Source organism: Electrophorus electricus, chromosome 1 (assembly GCF_041902795.1).
Source record: "Electrophorus electricus isolate QZ-2024a chromosome 1, ASM4190279v1, whole genome shotgun sequence".
NCBI lineage: Eukaryota > Metazoa > Chordata > Actinopteri > Gymnotiformes > Gymnotidae > Electrophorus > Electrophorus electricus.
In genome coordinates, this window is record NC_137497.1 from 20,249,954 (window position 1) to 20,268,476 (window position 18,523).

Sequence of the window (18,523 nt, forward strand, 5' to 3'; positions counted from 1 at the left end):
TGGTGTAGTCAACCAGGATCACGTCCATGTCACCTCAAAGAGAAACACCTGGGTTACCTCTGGCACATGGGGTGGTAAATAGTCTACCATAAATTACCTCAAATGGTGACAATTTGGTGGTGGCACTGGGCATCATTCTGATCTCACAACACTGCTGATCACCTTGTGCTCAGATTCAGAGGTTGTGTCATGACCCTTGACCTTTACGATAGCCAGCCGAGCTGGTAGTGTACATGCAGACAAAAGTGCAGAGACTAGTCCTGGATTAGATATGGGTTTACCGTCTGAGCTGCGGAACCTCCTGGAGTGCCAAATCTTACCCGAGTCATGAACAACCCCAAACGCATAACAGGAGTCAGTGTATATGGTGACAAACTGATCCTGGAATAGATGGCAGGCCCTGGTCAATGCCATTAGTTCAGCTGCTTGAGAAGACCTGTAAAGGACCGAGTGAGCCTCCCAAATGAGGTTACGCAGAAATCAGACAGAATAACCACAGACAATTTCAGAGTCAGACGGTTTAAAACATGAGCCATCTACAAAAATGTGATAGCCGCCTTCCAGCAGCGTGCTAGAAAGTTCAGAACGCATGCTAGAGGACTCATGGATAACCTCCATGCAGTCATGGGGCACAGAGTCAGCAGAATGATTTAGCGATGTCAAAAATGATTGGAACAGACTAGCAGGTGAGCGCAGGGTCATGTGTGATTCAATGGTTAAGTTCCGAGTGGCACAGAGGATGGCCTCAAGGCCCGAATGTTGCTGTGCTGTCATGTGCTGTGTTTGAATGTTATTCAGAATAGTAATAACTTGATGTGAAGTGTGAAGAACCATTGGATGAGACAGTGCCAATTTCTCTACGTCAGTGACCAGTAGGGCAGAGGCAGCCACGGCGCGTAAGCAGGCCGGCATGCCTTGAACGACCGAATCAAAAGGTTTGGAAAGGTAGGCCACAGGTTGATAACTTCCACCATGCTCCTGGGCCAGGACACCCATGGCTGCGGAGCCGTTTTCAGAAACGTAAAGGTGGAAGGTCAGATTATAATTTGGTAGGCCAAGTGCTAGAGCAGAGCACAAGGCCAATTTCAGATTCCTGAATGAGTGATACATGGGTTGAGTCCAGACCAATGTATCAGTACAGTTTTTTCCACAGCCGTTCCTGAGGACTTTATCATGAAACTCAACATGGGTTGTTTTGTGTTGGGTGGAGGGATGTCACGTATGATTCCCCACACTCATTAGAAAAAGGTACTGTAAGTATTTGAGATTAAATATTGTTCTTATAATTTTGTTTCTGGAGTTTAAGTTTAATGTTTATCTTGCCAGGAAAGCTTGTTTATTTTAACTAAGTAGGTAAAACAAAGTAGATAAAGAGAAAAATTAACTTACCTGTGATTACTTTTGTGGAGAAGCTTCCATGTTGTTTTAGAGTGAAAAGAAACTGTAGCCTGTGTTGAAGGGGACTTTTATGGGGAATTTTCCTTCCCAAAGAAAGGAAGTGATGTCACATAATTTCCTGTGGTGATGTTTCCTTATATATGTTTCTAAGGGAAAATTCACTAGAGTTGTGTTTTGAAGTTGATTGATGTTGGAGAATTTATGATTGCTGGATTTTTTCCCCTTGAACTTGTAAATACTTGTAAATACTGCATTTTCCTTTTTTTGAATATTTTTGTTTGTTTTTTATTGGATATGGCTTTTTGTTTGCACTGGACTACTGAGAGCCAATAAATACCTTTTCTTTTGTATCCACTAGGAGTGTATCCGTGTGTCTTTACTAGTGGACCATTGCAATGATATTTCCATATGTGCAGGATTAAAATAATCTACAAATAAATGCTCTTAAAATAGTCCATAAATAAATATTCTTGAATACTCCACAAATAAGTACTCTTTAAATACTGTACAAACAAATAATCTTAAAATACTCCACAAATAAATGAGTCCAGTCTATGTTTGAAGAAAGCAAGAGTGTTAGTTTGTCCCTCCATCTGGGAGACAGGTCAGAGAAGAGGGAATGGAGAGGGCATGAAGCATTTAAGGCTCACACTTTATAATAACGATAGTTTATAGAGCATTTATATGCTTGTAATTCATAATGAACTAATCATGAACTAATGAGTTAGTGTTATTCATCATGAATTAATATATTAGTGATCATTTATAAGATGTATCTAAGCTCTCACTTCATAATTATCTGATCATGAACAGATCAGGAAGTCAGATGTTATGCTTAATTGGGTTTTTAAGTGCTATTCTTTATTACATAATGAATTGTGCCATTGCATACGTGCAGGAACAATGGAACTGCATTTAGTTAAAGTAAATGTTCAGAATGTTGTAAGGTTACTGTGTGTAGGGTTTGGAGTTGGGGCTCCAGGGGCTTTAGGTGGCAGGTCGTTTTTCCTAGAATAACAAGTGGACTAGTGGAGTGGAGCTTCAGGTGCAGCCTGCTTAACCTCCATCCTTTAAGAGGCCTGGAAGACAAGCATCAAGACTCCTTGTTGTAGCCCTGCAGGTGGTGAAGTTTTCTGGTTGTCTGAACACCAGAGTCCCTCATTGTCTTCATACGCTGACTGAAGATGCACTTACCTGAACATTAGTTTTGCACTTATTAAATCTTATGAAAAAATAAAAATTTTTTAATTGCATTTATGAAATATGCTATTGTGTTATGCACAACAAAGTCACTCTGGATAAGAGAGTCTGCTAAACACCTTAAATGTTAATGTAAATATGTATGTTACAATTTCAGAATTAATGGTGACCAATTCAGGAATTCAGAGGATATGCACTATTAGTTAATATATTATTAAAATTACAGCTTTACTAATCCTGGCTCCTAAGAGTCTTTGTGAACCTGTTAAAATAATTAAAAAGTGTAGCCATACAAATTATTTGTTAAACAGTCACAAACAGCAGCTGTAGTTTCTAAATTACTTGTCATATAGAAATTATCTGTAGCATTTTACAGCCGCTAAGGTGAAAACTATTCAATATACACGAATATCTATAAATGTCTGTAGGCCATTTATAAATGACACACTTTCAAATAAACTTATCATTTTAAGTTGTCTGTTAAGAAATGTATAAATGACTTGGTAATAATTTATAAAACATGTTGGAGCCCCTTATCTAAAGTTGCAAAAAATCTCAATATATAGACATTTACAAAGGTTGGTAAACATTACTACTGTAAGTATGAATTACTGGCTATGACACATTTTTTATTTCCCCGCCTCCATAAAACGACAGAGATAATAACACCATCCAAAGGATTTGACCAAAATGTACCAAAAAGACAAGAAAGGAGCAACAGTATTTTGTTCTGTATAGTACTAGGAACAAAAGTTAGTTAATGTTTAATCATCACTATTTGCTGTACATTTCAAAAGAGTACTTCACCATGAATTTCACTAAAGTGACACTAATGAACAACCCTGAATTACATGACAATTCAGAATGACTATACATTAACATATTTATAACACATTTGAAATTGTATTTTAACTTTATTTGAACAGGTTTCACATAAACAGTAAAATACACACATTAAAAAAAGACTTAATGTCTTCAGACTAATGTGCTTGTTAATAAATATGCACAGTAGGACTTCTTTCCAAGATCATGAATGAATCGTCCTAGAGGGCCATTATGGTGTTTTTTTTGCTAGCCATTCATACCATTCTATTACTGTCCAGTGCTCCTTTAACAGCTCCTCTGTCCAGTTGCTTCTAAACCTCCAAACAGTTTCCTTGTATGTTCTCCAGGCCCTCTCTATATGCTGGGTGTGAGCCCCTGTAGGAGCATCCATGTATGATATACTGTGGTTAACTGTGTAATGTCTGTAGCCAAGCTGAGACAGAGCCTGCTGGTAGACACTTCACTCACCACTGAGGATTGTGGATCCCCTCCTTACATGCCGAATGATAAGTGGCACTAGTTCCCTTCTGGACCTTCTCTGAACTAGGTGAAGAACTGGCTCTCTTTGTTTAGTGTGGACAGCATTTTCACCCAGCATCCCAGAGACCCACTGCCTCCTCCACAACGCCCCAGCCATCCGCCCTCTTCCATACCGTGTAACATAAAAAGTAAAGCATTATTACATTAATTAAGAACTATTAACAAGATGAAAGAATTACAAGTATGAAGCATGAAGACTTGTATGTCCATTATACATTATTAAGACTATACAAAATTCTATACCCACATAAAAGATGCACCTGCATTTCTTTTATGCCTGAAGTTACTCTCATCTATGACAGTGAACTGTCTGTATCCTCCTTTCCTTCTTCTGAGTTCTTCCATCGCCACCACACAAGCCTCTCTCACTTTCTTAGACAATTTTGACAAGAAACTTGAGAAAACCTGAAGGGACATAATGGTGCTAAATTGATTAAATAAGTGAATAAATGTATTTAACACTTAGTAAGATATTGAATGTACTCAGTAAAATTGTAAAGTTTATTTGTTAATTAAGTTAATTTGGTCATGTGAACTGCTCTGGTTATTTTGCTTCTTTTAATCAAACAATTTACTTGATTTGAATAAAACCAATTAACCTGCTTGTTACACATGGATGTTTGCGGTTGCACCATTAAAGTATTTCCACACTGCAGAAAGTATCTAGATGTGCTGAACAAAAATCTGTTTGATTACAGTTCAAATGGCCACTCAGTCCACACTTGTTGTATAAAGTAAGACATATAAGCCTGCGTGTGTTAGCTGCTCCCACCTATACGTTGTAAATTAAAGTTACACTAAAACATCTAAGTAAGCTCGTTAGTCTACCATTCACATCAGTCCCAGCAGTCGCTGTTGTGTAGTTTCATTTTGTGACGACAAAGATCGCATTTAATCTCTTTGTAGTACTTTCTTATTTTGCAGCCACTTTATACATTTTAAATGTTTCCTTTTTTTATTTTTTGCCCTCCATCAACTTCCTCAATTTCTTCGGCATTTTGGTCCAATTAAAACCGGATGTGTCCCCTTTACATTTGTTATACTGGAATTTATGGCATTCCAGATTCTCATCGAGTGTACAAGATTTTAAACTTAACAATGCAATGAGTAATACATCCAAATATTTTTATATATTGTGTATGCTTATATTCAGCAGACATATTCATATTTTCTGGACAAACAGCTCTTTGTGAATTTCATATAAACCATCAACAGTGGAGCGTTCGTGGACGTTGGAGTTCATTCAGGTCTGCGCCTCTAATGAGGAGACGCCGGTACAGGTGTGTTTGGAGTCGGATGACAGTGGAGTTGGATGACAGTGGAGATCAGCACAGCACCTGACGCTCGTCCTCACAGTACACAAAGAAGAAGAGAGTTCACAGTTCAGAGAGAAAACCAGGGCAAAAATCATCAAAAAACAAAACAAAACAGCCAAGACACTGGAGAGAAATACAGATGGAGAGGCTGGAACAGGTCAATGCTGTACTGTACTGTAGCTACAGTGCAGCTAAACTAGCGTTAGCTAGAAATCAACATTAGCAGATGTGTTTTCAGTAGTTTTCTTGAATATTAGCATTAGTGGGTTATGCTTGAACAACGCTATGGTAGTTCACCGTCTTTATGACCGTTAGTACATTTTATTCAGTATGAGTGGAATCTGAACACATCCGCTTTGTTAGATTACTCTGAAAGAAAGCTGTCGTACGTTAGCCAACTAGCTAGTAAACTAGCGCGACTGGAAAAGGTGCCGAACACCAGCTGACTGTCTCCGGATTACAGTGGAGATCAGCACAGCCGGTTTCTCCTGTTGTCTGAAGTTTAGCCCTTCGATCCGTTTTCGGTAGGTTTTACGGTCTGGTTCTTTACCTGGCTTTTATTCCCCGTCTACGTACGTCAAGAATGTAAAAGTGAGATTTAATGGGCGAAATTAGCAGCCACAACCGACCGACCGAGCTAGCTCGCTAAATCGGTCGCTCGTCTCGGTCATTTATGTATAAAATACAGTGTGTCTGACTGTCTGGCTAGATGACATTAAAATGGCTGATTAAACACACCCAGTTAGCTTGCATGCGTGTCCGAAGTGGTGCTTCACAACTCGAGATCGACCGTATTGCTGTATTGTCTGTATTGCAGACGTGCAGCGGTGTACCGCGTTCATTGTAAGTGTTCACTAAGCAAACCGCGACCGTGTCGGTACTATTCTATATGTGGCACTGATGTGTGTGTTCTTCTTTCTACAGTTTGGGTATCGACTAGGGATTCAACTAAGTAGCCTGTCAAAGATGTATGCGTGCGCATGTCGTATTTTGTCTCCACAGACGTGCGTGCGCACGATGTCTCTTCCTCTCGTTACCTTTTGGACAGAATTGGACTGCTCAGTGGCCCAGCGTCAGCCACTTTGTCCAGGCCGTGTGCCTGGCGCTTTGTCCACTTCACCTGGCCGGTCAGACCATCGTCAGGGTGAACAGGTGGGTTGTTGTCATGAGGGACTACAGTGTCATCTAGGACGTAGTCCTCAGCAGCCCCGGCCTCATGGCCCAGACCCGTATTCAACTTTTTGAGTTGAATCAGCAGACACTGACTCAGTGCTGAGTTTACCGGGTTTTATATTTACCTTATTAGCACTGTGGACTATAAAGGCTGAGTACTAATAGGCTGGGCTGCATTTTTCGTTACGGGTACAATGCAAGGAACAAAAAGCAGGAACAGGATGTTCTGCACCTGAGCGTTGGCCAGTCCAACACTCCCATGTTGGCCCTGAAACCTCTCCCTCCCGTGCCGAGTAAGCTCCCAGAGCGTCTGACTCACGGGCACCCTGCTTTTGACTTTAACATCCAGCAGGATGTGTCTGGGTAGGCTTCTCAGCGTGTCCGAAGCCAGCCTCCTCTTCCTCCCAGTGAGACCCTAGCACTAATGCATATGTAGATGTCGGAGAGTGATGTCTTATTATTGGTCTTATTTTGGCACAAATATATTTTACCTGGTTTTTCAGTGATAGACACTTCTGACCTTTTTTCAAAAATGCCGGTAACTCAGATACCACAGGTGCAAACTAAAATTAATTTCTTTACTCATAATGTCTTTAATCATATAGTCAATGTGTCAGCAATCCCTCTTCTGGCCAACAGAGGTCCTCCTAATCTGCAGTGCCATGGTATGAAACATTCATTGAAGTTTAGATTGTTGAGGAGTTCAATTAACTCACTGACTCAGTAGCCACGTGTTCTTGTACTATCTTAGTGTTTTTGAAGATGATCTTACATATAAAATATGCATGTTACACCATATACATAAAAGACACATTTTACATGCTTTTTATGTGTAAGACTCACCAAAACCATATCTCATAGCTAGAAACACTACCAACCACAATATGAAAGTCCTCTGTAGTGACAGGTGGATCCTTTTGAGTTTCTCTCTACACTGCACTGGCCAAATCTGTCAGCTTCTTCTGTAGCAGAAAACAAACACATAATACAACATCAAGTTGACAAGACATTGAGAACAGCAATTAATGACTGAGAAAACAATTTGACCGTGGATGTCTAAGCATTACATAAGCCCAATTTTGTACTGATATATCAGCCCTTATTTATCTCTGACCATCTTTCAGACTGGGTCACAATCATACTTCCTTTTGTTGAGTTTTAGCCAATTGAGCCACAAAAAGTGAAGCTAAACAAAACAGAAAAAAGACCAGTTTGTTTCATACTGTTGAAAAGTTCACAGATTAGGTGCAATGTCTACAACCAGCTTAAAACGTTTGACAACTGCAGAAAAACCTATGTTGTCAAGCTCAGTGAGGCCCACAACCGAAATACATATAGAGATATGTGACGTGAATAACAGTACACAAAGGCTGATTTTTGTTAATTTTCATTGGAAGATACTGTACATAACATATGTGACTGACAGATTCCCTAAAGAATGATTGGAACATTATTTGATGCCAGTTCTGTCGCCCCTTGTCTGGTATTCTCTGCCTTACTTCATTGTTCTCACCTGTTCTTCTCATTTGTAATTGTGTATATATACCTTGTGTTTGTGTATATACATATATATACTGTGTTCATATTGTGTATATACACAACCTATGTATATACTGAGGTAATAAAAAGAGTGTTTACAGGGAAAAGAGGTTTTTAACATTGAATTAGACATGTTAATAACATAAAACATAAGGGAGTATAGAGATTCTGTGTCCTCTCAGTGTAACGCGAGTGCCGAAGGGTGTGGAGCAGGATGCACAGACTCTCTCGACGTGGACAAACATTTATTTACATAAAACATAAAGACTATAGTGGCATTCCATATAACACAAACAGTGAACATAGAGACACTTAACACTAACAATTTTTAACATTAACACAAGCTAGACAAACATGGTTACGAATGTTACATTTAGACATTAACTCACAAACAACATGCTACATCAACGATGACCAACAACACTGCACACACTGATGCAGGTTTAAATACACAAAGCCAAACAAGGTGCAGGTGTGTGCAGGCGTAGATACAAACAAAGATCCTGTCACTGCACGTGGCGGGCCAAACCACATGACTCGCGAGAGGCGAGTGTTCTGTTACAGAACCTCCTCCCAAGGGGCACGGCTCCCGACGCATTTTTCCAGTGAACACGAGTCTCAGGACACCGTGTACATGTACACACAAGCAGCCGCCTGGGAGAAAGGCAGTTTCTCTGTCTCTCTCAGGGCAGTCCGGTATGCCCCCAACAACGTTACGCCTGTAGATGTACAAAAGTTGTAAACACAAACAAACAATAGCGCCCACACACAAACACATAAGGCGCTGTGACATGGTGCCCGCTGTCTGCGCAGGCACCTTGTATGTGTCCGTGGCCTCAATGGACATGCGGGCGTGCACGTCCGCCCCGGTTCCAGACGTGCTACCTCCCCCAACGGTCCTCCACTCGCCTGCCACTCTAGGAGCATCCCAGCGGCGGTTTGCCTCCGGGGCTTTGGGCAGACCCCTCCAGTCTCGCTGGTGAGTCCACTGAAGGGAAGGGACATGGGCTTCAGCTCTGCCCGCTGGAGATCCCGATGGGTCCACCCAACCGCCCTCTTTCTGGTTGTTGTGGTGCATTTCGGTCTTCCTCGGCCTAGGCTCGAGGCCCCCCCCCAGAACACCCAAGAAATTCTTGGGGGTGTACCCCTCCACTTCCGGGGTGGACATAGACACCAGTCACGGTCCTCTCCCCAATCTGCTGGGATCCAGGCAGCAGGGCGGGGGTGCCTACGCATCTCCCGCTAGGAAGTCCATCTTTAGCCGAAGGACCTGGCGTCCTGTGGTGGTTGGTCATTCTGTACCGCGTTGGTCCGAGTGCCGAAGGGCGTAGAGCAGAGCGTAGACACTCTCGACGTGGACAAACATTTATTTACATAAAACGTAAAGACTATAGTGGCACTCCCGTGTAACACAAACAGTGAACATAGAGACACTTAACATTTAACAATTTTTAACATTAACACAAGGTAGACAAAAATGGTTACGAATGTTACATTTAGACATTAACTCACGCACCTCCTGCTAGGAAGTCCGTCATTTGCCGAGGGAGTAAGAGTCCTGTGGTGGTTGGTCATTCTGTAATGTTGCTGCTGGCCTGAGCACCGTAAGGCATGGGCCAGGACACACAGACTACCTTGATTTTGTGAAACATTTATTAACATTAAACACGGAAAACACAAGTGGCAATCACATACAACTATAACAGTGAACATTATTAAACATTCAACATATCAAGCTGTACTCAGAGGCCTTCGGATGTCTCTGCAGATTTGTTAGCTAGGCAATAAATAATGAAAATGCCTCAGAGAGAATGGACTCAATAAATCTCTCAGTCCATGCTTTTACTATTACTAGCTAATTACTTTTCATTTCCCAGTCTAGATCCAGCTCAGACAGTGCACCATCTGTGTATAGCATCTAGCACCAAGGGGTTATTGAGCTGGTCCTTTCTGAGTTATGAAAGCTCCATCGATGAGACTGGCTGTGTGCTGGGCTGGTGACTTAGATGGAAAACTGTATTGTTTTTGTCATGGTTTTAAAAATAATGCACAGTGAAATGTACTCCTGGGTCAGATTGGCCATCTATAGTATGAATCATCTGATTAGGAACCAGATAAGTCAAAACAATGACTTGGGCAAGTGTTTAGGGCTCTAGGTCTCTGGTGATAAATATCTTGGTGAGCCCATTTAACAGTGTGTCTGTAGCTTTTCATTAACTTTTTATTGCTTATTGGTCACTGTGTATTGCCTTTTCTTACTACTGAGTTTGAAATATCAACAAATAGGACAGAACAAAACATTATCTTTATGCTATGGTCAACTAGTGTTACTGGCAAACCCAAAGAAATTGGTTAGAGTGGGGATGGTTTTGAAGTCGTATCAGCAAAAATTAGCATAACATAGATGTTTGTAACTTTGGGATTCGCCTGTCTACTGAACTTTTGGATGAAGAAGTGACGGAGCTGCTCTCTCAGTAGAACTCTGCTCTGAGTCTCCCTCCTTAAATGTAAGATATATTTTCTTCAGTAATTTGTGGCCTTTAGAATGGCTCCCTTAATTACAGCTATAATAGTGTACATGCCAGCTGTGTTGAATCGCACAACGATGTCAGAATCTGGCACAATTTAACTGTGGAACTAGGTGGAGAGAATCTGACTAGCAGTACATTGGTAAGGTTTGATGCATATCCCAAGATAAGTCATAAAGCCTTGAATAAAGATGAAGGCTAAGAGAGCAAAAGTTATGTAATTCTTCAAAGATGAATACTAAACGTACAATTCTGGCAAACCATGTCAATTACAATCCATTATACTGATGTGTTTATTTGATTCACTGGAAGACAACGAGTGACTTGTGTTTGGAACATAGTCTTCCTTCCCAAAGTTATACTGACTTCTTATTCTGACATTTTTTAAACATGTACAGACAGTTTTATTCCCTGGAAAGTAACATATACACACACAGACAGACACACACACACAAACACACATATATCAGATATTTTGTCAACTTTCAAATATAAAAGGCACAGCACTAATTTCAAATATAACTGTACTGTTTTTATTTTAGCTCTGCACAAAGAGCGTACAGCATGTATGTGTATATACGTGTACACGTGTGTGTTCAACCGTGTTATACACAATGCTGCAGTGGCCTGCTCTGCTTCAGCTTGCTCTTTACTGTGCTACACTTGACAGAGAGCTTTTCATGCTGCCTCTTGAGAATGTCTAGTTGGCTCTGCAGGTCCTCGCATGCATCCTTCACCTTCTCAAAATCCTGGAGCAGCTTCTTGTTTCTCAGCAGGCTGCAGTGCTGGTACAGGCGCAGATTGTCTGCACGCAGCTTGTCTTTAGCTATCATTACCCCTGCCAGAGCTTTCCGCTTGTTGCCGATCATTGCCTTTATCTTGGCCAGATTGGCTAGTTTGGCCTGGATCTCCAGCTCCACAAAGTTGATCATTTCCTTGAGATGTGATTGGAACTGAGAGTGGAGGTACACAATACTGAGATTATTTTCTATGCATTCAAGACTCTACTGTACAATACATCTTTCCATCCTACTCCGTGGCAATAAATTTATTGCATTTTCAGTTTTAAATGGGGACTCAAAATTTCCAAGTTTTGTGGTGGGATTTATGGGATGGGTCTTGTTATGTTTTCAAGTCTACTTGACAGTTCCATGGCTGTCTAAAAAATCAACAGAAATTGCACCCACATTAGTCTTAATCTACTGAGTTTAACAGGACGTCATACCTCTCTAGTGCTGGTAATTCCTTTCTTTATTCGAATAATCTCCTCTTCATACTCCAAGATCATAGTCTTATAATTCTCATTTTCAAACTTCAGTTTTTCACACTTTGTAATCTCCTCCAGTTCTCTAATAGATTCTTCCCGGCTTTGTACCTTCATCTGCAGCGCAAGGTTCCGTATTTTTGCAGCAGTGAGCTTATTCTCCGTCTTCTGCTCAGCTGCAAGGAGCCGTTTCACCTCAACAAGAGCTGCCCGCTTCCCCAGCCGCCGGGCGAGAGCCGCAACGACTACTTCTTGCATCATCATGATGAAGGCTTGATATTCACAGTCCCACTGCTTCTTCTTCTCCTGGCACCGGGGCCGGAGTTCTTCAACATGCTGCTGGTAGAGCTGTGATTTGCGCTGCCACTGCAACTTTAGGTCCTCTAGAATTTTTAGCTGGTCCTGGTAGCCATGGCGACTCCGCCTTGTACACACAGGCATTGGCACGTTTTCCCTTTCCAACCAGTCAGCTATTATCATCTGCTGCTCGCTGTTCAACTGGCAGAGTTCATCCCTTTCTGACAGGAGGCTCTGCAGAAGCACTTGGTGTTCCTTATACTCAGCTTCAAGGTTACATCTCTCCATCTCCAGCTGCTCTTTGGAAGCTTCAATGTCATGACATCCATCCAGACCAGTCTTCTGCAGCTGCTCATCTGAACCTAAAATTACAGGGCAGAGTTATACTAAAGAATCATCCAGTTATATTAATTAACAGATGGCGACAGCTGATTTTGCCCTCTTGAAATTGAGCTATGTTCAGATGAGAAGGCTCAGTTTAAAAATATATTATGACTCTTCATATGAAACCATGTGTTAAAAACCAACAGGAATTAATTGCCATGTAATTTTCTCTAGAATGTATAGACTTTATAGTTCTTTACCTTTTTTTCTCTGAAATGGTAGTGGATGGCTACCATTGATTGGAGGTAGAACAAGTTGAGCAAAATGTGTGCTGCCTCTAGTTTCTGGACTGTGCACACCCACATCAAGAGCCTAAACAAAGTATACAAGGTATTTTTCACACAAGAATCTACATACTGACACACAAGCACACATAACCATACACAACCTTCCATCATAGCCAAACAACGTTTTATTAAAATGTACTAAAAATGTATTTCTATTTGTTTCTTTCTTGAGGCACCAGTACAAATATTTTTAAGGTATCCCATATCATTTAAAGATTCAAAAACACATGCTCCTTCATTTCAGCATTTAAATAAAATGTGTATACACGTACCTGAACATTGTTTGCTTTCTGAGCACTGTGGTTTGGTCTTATTGGTGGCAGCTTTGTGCAGCCACCTTTCCTCTGTTCCATATCTACTGGCGCCTCTCGTCTTTTGATGTGAATTCTAAAGATCGATAAGCCTTTTAGTTTTTGGGTAACAGACCTCAGCCAATTACAATAAGCAGCAACGAAGCAAATGAGTACTATGGGAATGGTGACAGGCGTGATTAATGTGATAGCTTCTGTGACTTCACAGCCCCTTTATTACATCATAATTATGCCACAAGTACCATCTCTACATCAATATCAACTTGCTAAACCTGCTAAACCTTGCACAGTTCAAGGTTTTTTCCCTTTAGATTTTAATCAATTTATCTGCTCATTCAACCACACAAAAATCAAGCTAACGTGTATCAGAAACAGTGCACGCTGTAAACTTCACATGTGTAAAACCTAATAATGAAAGTTGACAATCCGCAAAGGTAATTAAACCTTCTAGTTTAAAATATTTTAATGACCGAGTATACGCACACACACACACAGAGAGGAATACAACACCTTACATTATAGCAACAGAAGTAACTATAGCAGCAGCAGTATTCCCCAGAGGAATACAACACCTTACATTATAGCAACAGAAGTAACTATAGCAACAGCAGTATTCCCCAGAGGAATACAACACCTTACATTACAGCAACAGAAGTAACTATAGCAGCAGTAGTATTCACCAGAGGACTACAACACCTTACATTATAGCAACAGCGGTATTCTCCAAAGGACTACAATACTTTACATAACGGGTATCCATAGCAGAATTCTCCAGAGGCATACAACTTCAGGCGCATATCCTGTCATTAATCTTGCCACATTGCATTACTTGAAGCACAAAACCTGATAATCTGAGATTTATCTGGGATTGGATAGGTAAAAGGCATACTTGAAACTTACTTGATACTTAAAGCCAAAAGACCTAGATGTGCTTGCACTTGTTTTCTGTAGCCACCACCTTTTTTGTTGTGCGTGTCTGTATATGGTCTCATTAATGGGTGTGTAATGAAGACCATCAATAAGGAAGGTTAAATGGCTACTCTATCTTCTGTGCCACAGAGCTGGCTCTTTGATCTGGTGGTCAGGGCACATGTTTGTTATGGATGTGGATGTGGATTTGCTACCACACTGTCCTCAGCCTTCATGTCTTTACTTTTTTTTAAAGATTGGAGTTCTGTTATGGTGGTATGTTCATCAGACTTGAGGTGCTTGTTAAGGCATCATACAATTTTTTAAAACAATTAGATCTGCAGCAGATTATATTATTTGTGATACCTTTAAAGGGTAACGAGTCAGACTGTCAGCACGTGAATCAAATGAAAGCATACAACATAAAGCATACAGTCGTGGCCACACATTTGAGACTAGCACACATTTTGGTTTTCACAAATGTTGCTGCTTTAGTTTTTATGGTAGCAATTTCCATTCTACTTTGTGAAGAGTGATTAGATGAATTGCAATTAATTGCAAAGTCATTCCTTACCATGAAAATTAACAATCACAAAAATTACTGCATTCAAGCCACTGCATTTCAGCCCTGCCACAAAATGGCCTGCTAACATAATTTCAGTGATCATATCAGCTACTCACCACTCTGGTGGGTTTATTTGTAAACATATCAGCTACTCACCACTCTGGTGGATCAAAGCAGATAAAACCACACAAGCTGAGGTGTTATCCAGCTAGGAGTGTGTCTTTAGCTAAACCCCAACTTGTGGTAAACACCCACGTGCGGTAAACCCCATTTTATGGTCATAACATCTGGTGCACGTCATGCCGTGCTGTCACACATCTGCACTGAAGGCTTCGGCGCGAGCCTACATCTTGTGTTGTGATCATCCATAGGGGTTTCTTGTTCTTTTAGGTAAAAATCTAAAATAAATGTGTTCTCCATCTTAATTAATCATATCTTGGGTCTAATGCACCTAAAGAAAATGTGTGTTAAGGCATATGTAGAACAGAAAAGTTTCATTTTTTGGAAATTCAAACCTTCCCTTTTTCTGTTAAATCCACGACATTTATAAAGATCACTTTCTTAGCTACTCATAATGAAGGTGGATAAAATATAGAGCAATACTGTGCAAATAGCTAATCAGTTCACTATAGTATATTTTGAGATCACATGAAAAAAAATCTAATTATCAATTCACTGTGATATTCTTGGAAAACACTTTGCAACATATTCAACATATGACAGCAATGTTTTTACTGTAGGAATTTGGAGTATTTGGATGGCAAGCTTGTGTAAAATGTCTCTTTGGATCACTAAATACATAGCACATATTGAATCTTTATAAAATAAACAGATCAACTAATCCATTAAATTCGTGAAATACACTCTCTTATGTAGTTACTTTTAGTATGACTTAGTTGTTTTTACAGTAGAAATTTGGAGTAATGGGATGGCAATATGCTGTTAAATGTGTATTCAATTCACTATATATCACTACTTGAAGCTCTATAATAGTCTGAAATAGTTGCATGAAACAGTAATTTCGCATAAGTGGCGGTATTCCTAACGGACCTGCTAAAGCCACAAACTACAGGAACCGCTGTGGCTGTGGTTATATATCTAGACACAACTCATAATTTTAACTAATCATCCCATCGTAAATATCTTAGCCAGGTTAGCACCTGGCCTGTATAAGAAAGCTAGCCAGCCTAGCTAAAATATCGTAGCCAGGAAACTGAAAGTAACGTTTATTCGGAACTCTGCTGAATATTGGTATCTTATAGGTTAGTTAGACTTAAGATAACCGTGTAGCTGTCCTAATATTCATGAATATTATCCTATGAGAGCTATCTATGCAGTTAACACTAGCTTACTATATTACTAGCTAGCATTAGCTGAACAGTTATATATAGTTAAGGTAACGACCGCAGCCGCATATATCTGAATTAACCTTGTTCAGATGACATTGTTGTGTTAAACAGGTCACACACGATGTCAAGTTTATGGTTAGTTAGCTATTTTTATTACATTACTGTTATAGAAGCACCAAACCAAAATTATTTTTATCTGGGTGGCTAACTGTTTATTGTTATGCTAACTGGGCGTTTTCACAGATGTGCCTTTACTCATACCAGGTGAGAAACAGCTGCTCACTAAGACTTTGACCTTTTGAGGGTTTCGCATTTTCCTATGGTATTGGTGAGATGGCGATGGATCAGAGCTTCACAACATTATTGTGCTGTTAAGTGTCTATGTTTGCACGTGTGTGCTGACTGACACAAGCTCCTGAGCTCTGCATGTGGCCTGCCTGGCAGGATGTCGTGTGTGAGGATGGCTCGGAGGACTACTACGCACAGTCCTCTCTGGCTGACTGGATCCAGCACGTGCTCAGCCACCTGAAACCATCACCTGGGTCCTTTGAGTCATACACTGATGACATCACGTCCACGCGGAATTACTGTGTGACCACAAGTGGAGACGCTGCTACAGGAGCTTGTAGAGCTCATTTTCACACAGGTACACACACAGATGACACCAATAATAAACACTGATCACATATGTACTATTTAACCCTTTAAAGTCAAGTGAAAGTACGGACAAATGAAATTCACACACCTGTTGGATGATCTGAAAATGACTGCTCTCACTGAAAATGAGTGCTCTCACACAGTACCTGTGTGCCTCTCCCTGAGCTTCCCAGAGTAGCAGTACCTGTGTGCCTCTTCCCGAGCGTCCCAGAGTAACAGTAGCTGTGCGCCTCTCCCCGAGCATCCCAGAGTAACAGTAGCTGTGCGCCTCTTCCCGAGTGTCTCAGAGTAACAGTAGCTGTGAGCCTCTTCCCGAGCGTCCCAGAGTAACAGTAGCTATGTGCCTCTCCCTGACCGTCCCAGAGTAACAGTAGCTATGCGCCTCTCCCTGACCGTCCCAGAGTAACAGTAGCTATGCGCCTCTCCCTGAGCGTCCCAGAGTAACAGTAGCTATGCGCCTCTCCCCGAGCATCCCAGAGTAACAGTAGCTATGTGCCTCTCCCTGAGCATCCCAGAGTAACAGTAGCTATGCGCCTCTCTCTGAGCGTCCCAGAGTAACAGTAGCTATGCACCTCTCCCCATTCTACATAGGCAGAATGCTCTGGTATGAATGAATCAATGAATGAATGAATGCCTGCTCTGGTAGTAAACAAGCTATACACACTACATGGTGTGATGAAACAGATGCTGTACTGCTAATTTTAGGACAATATATGGTAATTGGAATTATCTGTTAATCTGTGTTGAATAAATGGACTGGCTAATCTCACCTCCAGATTGCTTTACTATTAGTCACAAATACTTCCTGTTACAAAGTTTTTAAATGTGGTAGTGCTGTGGAAGACCAACACGCTTGCTGTAGAGTAAAATTACAAAATAAAAGCCACAGCAAATGTGATAAAGTGATGGCCCCTGTTGTTCAATGTATGTGTGTGTACTTGTGTGTGTGTACATATCTGCGTGCGTGCACGCATGTGTGTGTGCATATGTGTGTGTGTGACAGGAACCAGCTGTGTTGTGGGAAACACTACTGCAGAGAGGTAGAGGGGCAAGAGGCACGTTGTTAATTTGTTAGATGTTTAGATGGTTGTGATTCATATTGTGTCTCGCTCTCGCTCTCTTTCTCTCAGTGCTGCACTCTATCTGGTTAAAGTGTTGAGGGGTGTGGTGAAGGAAACAGATGCAGCACACACTCCTGCCACACAGGTGTAGTATAACACATCCACACACTGCTCCTGTGTGTGTGTGTGTGTGTGTGTGTGTGTGTGTGTGTGTGTGTAGTATAGCACCAACACACTGCTCCTTTGACTAATGGTGTGTTCTGTTTAGACTGGTGAGAGGTTGGTAGTTTTGTTGTTGTGCATGTGTGTGTATGTATGTGAGTGTGTTCTGGTCAGGCTGGTGAGATGAAGGTGATTTTATTGTTGTGTATGTATGCAGGAGAGGATCATGGGTAAGGTGGACGTAGCCAGAGTAACTTCCTGTTTCAGAAACGCCTCGTGTCCTTGTGTCACGTCCACAGACCGGAGCGTTCCCCGTTTCCCGGGCAACGTAGTTATTTCTGGGTTTATGTCAGTTTCTGTGGTTATCTGTCTCCTCCCCTTTGTCTCCAGCTGTTTTGAGTTTGTCCCTAATTGTAATGTTATAAAAACCCCGTCCCTACGTATCCTGTTTGTTGGTCATTGGCTTAGTGTGGCTCGCATGGTTTCTGGTCAGTTCTCGTTTGGTCGCTATCATTGCATTTCTAGTCCGATCTCATTGTTTGGTTACTCTTGCTGCATGTTGCTTTCCTTGTTTAGTTCTGTATCTTCGTGCTCAATATTGTTTGTTCATCTTATATAGCCTAGTTCTGTGTTCCCGTTTGTCTGTCTTTATGCTCACCGTTATCTTATATTATTGTTGTTCTGTTAGTCTTTCTCTAATGTTTTATTCCCTCATTGCCCATTTCTCGCCATCACCCTGTTATCATCTTATTTTTCTG

At 41.0% G+C, this 18,523-nt stretch overlaps 1 protein-coding gene across 1 annotated transcript in view; it reads left to right on the plus strand.

The window, feature by feature from the left end:
- LOC113569395 (uncharacterized) overlaps positions 1 to 16,720 on the plus strand; it is a 37,099-nt gene extending 20,379 nt beyond the window's left edge. The window contains exons 5-6 of the mRNA XM_081722184.1: positions 16,330 to 16,531; positions 16,686 to 16,720. Coding sequence (XP_081578310.1) covers positions 16,330 to 16,531; positions 16,686 to 16,720 — 237 coding nt within the window. The remainder of the gene's footprint in view (positions 1 to 16,329; positions 16,532 to 16,685) is intronic.
- Positions 16,721 to 18,523: the final 1,803 nt, after the last annotated feature.